At 42.5% G+C, this 7,691-nt stretch overlaps 1 protein-coding gene across 1 annotated transcript in view; it reads right to left on the reverse strand.

The window, feature by feature from the left end:
- Nucleotides 1-2,510: 2,510 nt before the first annotated feature.
- The window catches only part of itgbl1 (integrin, beta-like 1), a 35,554-nt gene continuing 30,373 nt past the window's right edge, over nucleotides 2,511-7,691 (reverse strand). Inside the window, exons 9-11 of the mRNA XM_079733995.1 lie at nucleotides 7,094-7,240; nucleotides 6,018-6,131; nucleotides 2,511-3,426 (exon numbers count right to left, since the gene is read on the reverse strand). Of these exons, the coding sequence (XP_079590121.1) occupies nucleotides 3,338-3,426; nucleotides 6,018-6,131; nucleotides 7,094-7,240 (350 nt within the window). The 3' untranslated portion in view covers nucleotides 2,511-3,337. The remainder of the gene's footprint in view (nucleotides 3,427-6,017; nucleotides 6,132-7,093; nucleotides 7,241-7,691) is intronic.

Genomic DNA, 7,691 nt, shown 5'->3' on the forward strand with positions numbered 1-7,691 from the left:
TGACTCAGATGGTCCATGTAAACCGCAGCACTGACAGACAGCCGGCTCCCCGGCTGCGTCTACGTCCAGTCACCGAGGGAGGGGCTGGGTGGGGCGGGAAACGGGGTGGGCTGGGGTACGCGCGGCTCAGTGGTAGCCCGGGATGGACGACGTCCACCCACTTTAGTTCAGTGAAGTAAAAGCATGGTCCAGGTTAGTATTGTGTTCTCTCTTCCTCTGCAGCAGTAACTACAAGAGATGGCTTATATTGTAAACTCATTTTACTGTAAAAAGAAAAACGAAACAAAAAACCACAAAAAATAAATAAAAACCCATTCTAAAAAACTAGAAATGACGACAAAACCAAACAAACAAGTATAAAGACAATTTTTTTGGTTTTTGTTCGGATCAATTGACGGGATGTATGGGGAAAGGAATGTCTCCTAGCTCAGCATGAAGAGTCCAGTAATGATCCTATCTTGGCCTATCGTGTGGCCGATTGGATCTCAACACCACAACCTCCTCTCTCCCTCTCTCTCTCTCCCTCCCACAGGCCCACCCACCACTCCTGGCATGCAATAGCAAGTTCCTATTCTCCACAGGGTCCCCCAAGGTGCCCCCCCCCACCCCACCAACCCTCACCCAGTACATGTAATTAAGGACAACACAGTAGCATCATCCACCCAGTCACCAAACCACAGGTCACTCCCTCACTCCCACTCATCCACACTCACCCACAACCCAACGACCAAAGTCTTTCTTTTCAAATCAGAGCTGAAAAAGAAAAGAATCCCTTGAAAATATATTAAGAGTTCATAGACATATGTATAATTTTTTTTTTTTCCTTTTGTGTGACTCTATACATCAACGCTTTCACTGTGATAGTAGTTGCACACTCCAAAACGGATCAACTCTTAACAAAGTAAGCCTTTCTCCCCGACTGTGCTGTCGTTCTGGAGAGGCTATATATATACTTTGGAGATTATTCACATGCATGTGTTTTTACAAGGAGGTAAGGTCCTGGGAGAAGTACCCCACGGAGTGATGTTAGCGATTGTTACCGTGCTTCGGTCCAGGAGATGTACGGGCATGTTGTATGACATTGGTTCGCTTTGTAGCCCATCAGAAACCTTCTGGTGCACCATTTCCACCCCGACTGTTAGTGATGTGATCAACCAACTCTCTCCCATCGGTCACGTTCTGCTCGTCTCGCGTTTACTCATGTCCCTCAACGTTTGGGTGTAGGTCACGGTTTCAATTGTAACGTAGGGTTATGCTACTGTATGCTGCTAAAAAAAGGATATGGAGACAATTTGATTTGGTGGACAGGTTTTCTTGAGTTGATTGGGGTTGACAGGTGACCATTTCCTATTACAAATACGATGAAGCACAGCACATTAGTTTGACTTTAGTGTTTGTCTGTGTAGGGTTGCTATTGCTCTGGTTACGATGCTATACAGCGCTGCATACCACTTTAGTTGATTTCCGGGGCCCTTGTCTGACCCATGTCCTATTTATAACCTCCCCATGCTCCTCTGATGAACTCTACATGCTGGGCTGGCTTCTTCGACCCTACGGTCCAGCTGACTGGCACTTCTGAGGCTGACTTATTTTTGTATATGACTGGTGTGCAGATGTACATCCCAATTTGACCTCTGTAGCCACCATTTTGTTTTCTTTGTTGGTTTCGGTTCCCCGTCTCATTTCCTCTCGTATACAGGTTTAAGGGTGATGTCGTCTTCTGACAAGGACAGTTGTCCAATATCGATTTACTTTCTCCTTCTCTTCAGATTTGTAACATGGAAATCTTCGGGGAGTTTATCTTTGTTTATTTATTTTTTTCTTTGGTTTAATAACCTAAGCTTCTGTTTCTGGCGCTTTTATTTTGTCTGTTGTCCCATTTGTTGCATGGGGAGAGGACGGAAATGATGAACTGCATGTAGTAGGCAATGTTGGTATGTACTGCTAATTTTACATACATATATGCAATGAGTTTGTCTGCACTGTACAGTTTGTGTTTGTTGTATACACATATACAACATAATGAATAAAATATTTATATAAAGGTGTACTGTAATGGCAGTAACATACTTAATGCAATATAGTGTGCAGTATATTATTGCACCTGTCATTTTGAAGCGACACATTAAAAAACGGAAAGGGTTTGGCTAGTACTAAAATAAGCATGAAAAAAAGGCCAAAATAGAATTGAACATGAAACTTTCTCTGTGACTTCTCACCGGCACTCTTTTCAAGCCGTGATTGAGCTTGTGTCAACGCGGCTCTCGTCCCCCTGGTACAACATTTTGATAGCGATGCGGACAACCAGCATGCCACAGCTGAACTACGTGTGTCCTTCTGTTTATTTCTGCCACATACAAGTTAGCATTCGTCACCAGTGGGAGCACAGTTGGATCACTCCTTGTCTATCTACGGCGACAGCAGGGTAAAACTCGGTGGAATGTCATGGTAGAGTCATTTATTTATTTTGTTAAGATGGAAAGGAATAGGCACTATATAAAGATTTATTTTCAAATATAAATATACCATTGCAAGTATGCCCATTGAAGTTATGCCATGCTAAAACCGATTTATAACCGTTGTATGATTAAGGTCTTTGCGTTGTTTTCCACGAGAAATGTGTGTGTCATGCGGCACATTTAATGTTTTATTATTAAAAAATAATAAAATAAAACCTCAAATGATGCCTCTGACTTGATTGCAGGGTCAACTATGTGTCCAATTTGTCAAAAAGTGCAACAATAAACTGATTGCCGGGATAACAGATTATGCCCTCAAAATCCCACAGATTCAAATCGAAAACACAAATTCAATTTAAAACATTTTGTTTTTTCTATGTCTGACTTATGTTAATGTACCTGCATCCTATTATATGTCGCTCTCTGGTATATGTAAGCATTCCTATATATACAAGTTTCATACATATAGTTGTATTGGAAACATATAAAAAGGGGTTACATTGTGTTGTGTTCGGATCATGAAAAAAAACAAACAACAAATGCTTTTCTTGCTTCCATGGTTGTTTCTTTCTTGCATACAAAACACAGTTTTAATAAAGACAATTTGTAACCAGTACATCGAATGAATTATTACTGTGACACACACGCACACACACACGGACAGACTCACACACACGCGCGCACAACGCAAGCGATGGGCAGAAGGTGTCGGTGTGATGCAGAAGAAGCACAACACAGTGGCGTTGTTCCATTTAGCTCCCGGTTCCGTTTTCCCTCCTCTCCCTCCTCTCCCTCCTCTTCCTCCCCTCGTCCCTGGCTTCCATTCTGGGGGAAGGGGCGGGGTCTGTCTCGGGCCCGCCCCATGGTCCTCCTCCTCTTCAGTACTCTGTTCCGAGCCAGATCTCGCACGCGTTGCCTGTCCAGCCGTCCCAGCAGTCGCAGACGCCGCAATTGCACACCCCGTTCCCTGTGAGAAGGAGGTGAGAGGGGAAGCTGTGAATTAAGCTCAGGGAGCAGTTTCATCTTGCCTGACCTTTAACAAGGTTCCTCTTTTCACACTCCCGCCGTCTCCCCGGGCGAGAGAGAGAGAGAGAGAGAGAGAGAGAGAGAGAGAGAGAGAGAGAGAGAGAGAGAGGGGCGAGCAGGACTGGAGAATAGCTTTCCAGTCAAGTGAAACTAAAGATAGTAGAGGGGTGGGGTCAGATCCACAGCACCTCTCCCCTCTCCCCGGCCTTTGTGTAAGATGTGAATCATGCCTGCGCTTCTGAATGAATGTGAGCACCGTGAACGAGGTCGAATGGTACTTCATGTAGGTTTCGTCTATTATCTTGACTGAATAGGATAGATTTACATCAGTAGCTCAAGAGAATGTAAATTCCTCCTGGAATTATTTTACTTTGTAGGTGGCTTATATTATCCAACCGGCAGAGCAAAATCCCATTTGTTTATTATTTGATGTGTTTGAGCTTATTTATTATGAACTTATTATGACGCCATACCACAGTATTAGTGCACTGATGTATCTTGACTGTTATTGGTAGACTTGCTACCCAAGTCTCCACTCCTTTCCCTAATCATATTACTTGCTGCAGTGAATGACTACTTCTTCCGTTCTGTCACACATCTGAGAGGCATCTGGTTTGGATGGGTCACTGACCCGGTGTAAACATAAATGACGAGATGGAGGAAGGACAAAAATATGAATCTAAAAGCTTCCCTAACTATTTCACTTTCCAGGCACTTTTTGATGGGGTGGCCAGCAATGGACCAGCTGTTATTTTAGGGTGCCACATCTGCTTGATTGTAAATACATAAGAATTTGTTAAATTAAATAAAGGACACAGAATTATAAAAAAAATAGTACAATACAATAGACAACTCCCTATCAGTACCATCAGACATTGATACAAACATTGAGTCTATATCTTTCATTAACATTAACAATATTACTAACCCTAAACCTATTGCCAATAATAACCCTATTACTAACCCTGCTAACACTAACCCTACTAACACTAACAGCCATTACTAAGGAAAATATAATCGGTACCTTAAAGTTAGAGCAGCTTCAAATGTAAGCAGCTTACATGTAAACAGCCCAAATTTAAGCTGCTTAAAATGTATTAGTTATAGGATAATAATAACAGATTTATGAGAACATATTGGGAATCCTAATGAATCCTAATTTCTGCGGGGAGTCCAACTACCTAGCCACTACGCTGATCAATAGATGTTCCCCATGCACCTCTTAATTAATACTTATAATAATGTGAAGGACTGGTACATTCAGAAATATATTTATTTTGTTTCGTCGACAATTGCACTACCAACACCGACCACTGTGAGACTTGAACCCAGGCCAAAGCGTATTATGACTATTAGCCATCCCAGCCTGTCATGGTGTCACCACTGCATGTTTATTCACAGGGGCTTTACACCAACTTGAATTATGACAATATTTAAATAAATTAAATTAAATTAAGTAATAGCATTAGATAAAATTGTAAGCACTCAATTTATAATCAGGCTACACTTGGCATCTTAAGATGTAGGGACACTGAAAATGTCTGCAGCTTCAATTTAAGCATCTATTTTTTTAGGGTCCTGTCCTGGGACCTTGAGCCCTGTCCTGGGAATATTAACCCTGTCCTGGGACCTTGAGCCCTGTCCTGGGAATATTAACCCTGTCCTGGGACCTTGAGCCCTGTCCTGGGACCTTGAGCCCTGTCCTGGGAATATTAACCCTGTCCTGGGACCTTGAGCCCTCTCCTGGGACTGGGACCCTTTCCTGTAACTGGGAGCCCCTTACTGGGACCATTCACACTCCGAGGTCCCCCCTGGGTTTGTTTTACCCTGAAACCACGCCCTGACCCTGGTCCAATCTCTATAGAATATGATTTCTGGGGGAAAACAAATGAGGGCAGCGCAGGCCAGAGGAGCTGCCACCACTCTTTAACCACCATCTATTCAAAAGGGAAACAGAAGATGCAGGTTTACCTATGGTGGGACTGGCCGTGATAGTGATATGGATTAGTGATATTGGTGGTTGGCTTTTATTGACACTCCTTTGTTTCAGAAAATAATGGGGGATGATGAAAATGATGCTCCTTGTTGCACAAATGTAATCATCCGGGCTTCCTAATACATTGCATTTTCCCCAAACCTCAACAAACTTTACTTGCAATGAGTTACTGTAGTTGCGAAGAATCCATGGATTGTCTGAATGCCGAGTATCATTGTCAAGTTTGGCGTAGAAATGTTGTATATGTTGACATTTTAAAAGATTAAGTGCTTCATTGCATCCTTGGCTGTTGACTGAACGTTGCATTACTAATAAATAAATAAATAGATATATGTAAACTATATGACTAAAGGCTAGAATCATAATGTGGAATGTAATTTTCCCATATGCACCAATTATGGAAACGCTAATTAGGATCCTTTGTGTGTGTGTGTGTGTGTGTGTGTGTGTGTGTGTGTGTGTGTGTGTGTATGTGTGTGTGTGTGTGTGCGTGTGTGTGTGTGTGTGAGAGAGAGAGAGAGAAAGTCCAACATTACCTGTGCAGACGAGCCCATCATGCTTGTCACACTCACGGTCATCGCACTCACAGAACTCCCCTGAGACCCACCAGTCCTTAGGAGAGCAGATGCACTGGCCACAGTGGCAAGAACCTGGCAGAAGACACACACACACACACTCACACACACACACACACACACACACTCACACACACACACACACACACACACACACACACACACACACACACACACACACACACACACACAGAAACACTTACATGTCTCCCCTCTCCTCCACATTAATTCCCCCTCACAGGTTTGACCCTGCACTTACCCCGGACAGCGGTCTGATGATTAGGACCATGAGGTAGGGGTATCCTGTCTATCTTTCTATCTTTCTTTCTTTCTTTCTTTCTTTCTTTCTTTCTTTATTTCTTTCTTTCTTTCTTTCTTTCTTTCTTTCTTTCTCCGTATACCCTTATTCCAGTTTCCAATCAGGTGGCTATGATATATGACAATTTTGACAATCCTAGCCTCCAGCTTAACATATTCCAGAGCTCCCACATGTATCCAAAGGCTTTAGCTCCTGTCTTTCTAGAAATGTTTCATAGGCATCGCCAGTGATTTGCGGTATAGGTTGCAATTTATTGAAACTTATTCCTGCGTACTAATAAATTATATGTGCTTTTGTGTCTCTAGGCATTGTCCCCATTTTGAAACACAAATTAAAACATCTACTGACTTTCTGCTCAATGCTCAGAACTCAATAACATTATATTATGGTAATACGGATATCCAGGGATCCTATTATGTCGCTCTGCTGTTTAACAATTCTTCTATTAAATATAAATCCCATTTCCCTCTTCAACTGCATTTCCCTCTTTGCAGACACAAATCAATATTGGTTGATTTTGATAATAGGCTTAGAAAAATACACACAAAGCAAAACTAACATATAAGTCAAAAGTACAGAATGGATCTCTAGGGTTGGACTCTAACACCTTGAGCTATGTATGTTGTTGAGTGCAATAACAATAACTCCATTAAAAGTTCAATGAAATGGAGAGATGTGGGTGTGGATAGGAGGTTGCCTATGTTATAACGCTGTTCACCTTTCCCGCTACACAGCACTCCGTCGCCTGTCTCACACTGCTCCTTGCTCTGTACGTCGGTCATCTCACACTTCCGGGGGAACTGACATATCTTGCCGAACCAGCCCTCCTCGCAGATGCAGCGGCCGCAGGAGCAGTAGCCATGACCTAGGGGTTGGGGGTGACATGGCAGAGAAAGGGTGGCCATTTTGTTTTTAGAGCTTGAGTGACAAAGTTTTTATTTTTTTTTTAGGTATGCGTATGTATTTTATGGTCTTTATCACAATCATGCCTTATCAGCTTTTCTATTTTGTCATTAGTACTAAAATATTGGCCTAATTCAGAAGAAAACTGCTGAAAAATCCATATAACAGCTTGTGACCATTGTTCTCTGTTCTAAATTCAGGTCCCGCTGTTTTCGTGACATGGAAAAGCCTTCTCGGATGCACTTCCATCGTGTCAGCGATGGAAGTGTCACTGACACAGAGCTGTTGTGTATTGGATGTGTGGAGCTCGGTCTGATGCGCGGTGAAGGATGATGGCCGAGAATGGTTTAGGATCTTCAGACACTTCATAATCAACATCGCTCATTGTAACACTCATGATCAAAAACGTGAAC

This window comes from Pollachius pollachius (genome assembly GCF_949987615.1).
Source record: "Pollachius pollachius genome assembly, chromosome: 3".
Classification (NCBI taxonomy): domain Eukaryota; kingdom Metazoa; phylum Chordata; class Actinopteri; order Gadiformes; family Gadidae; genus Pollachius; species Pollachius pollachius.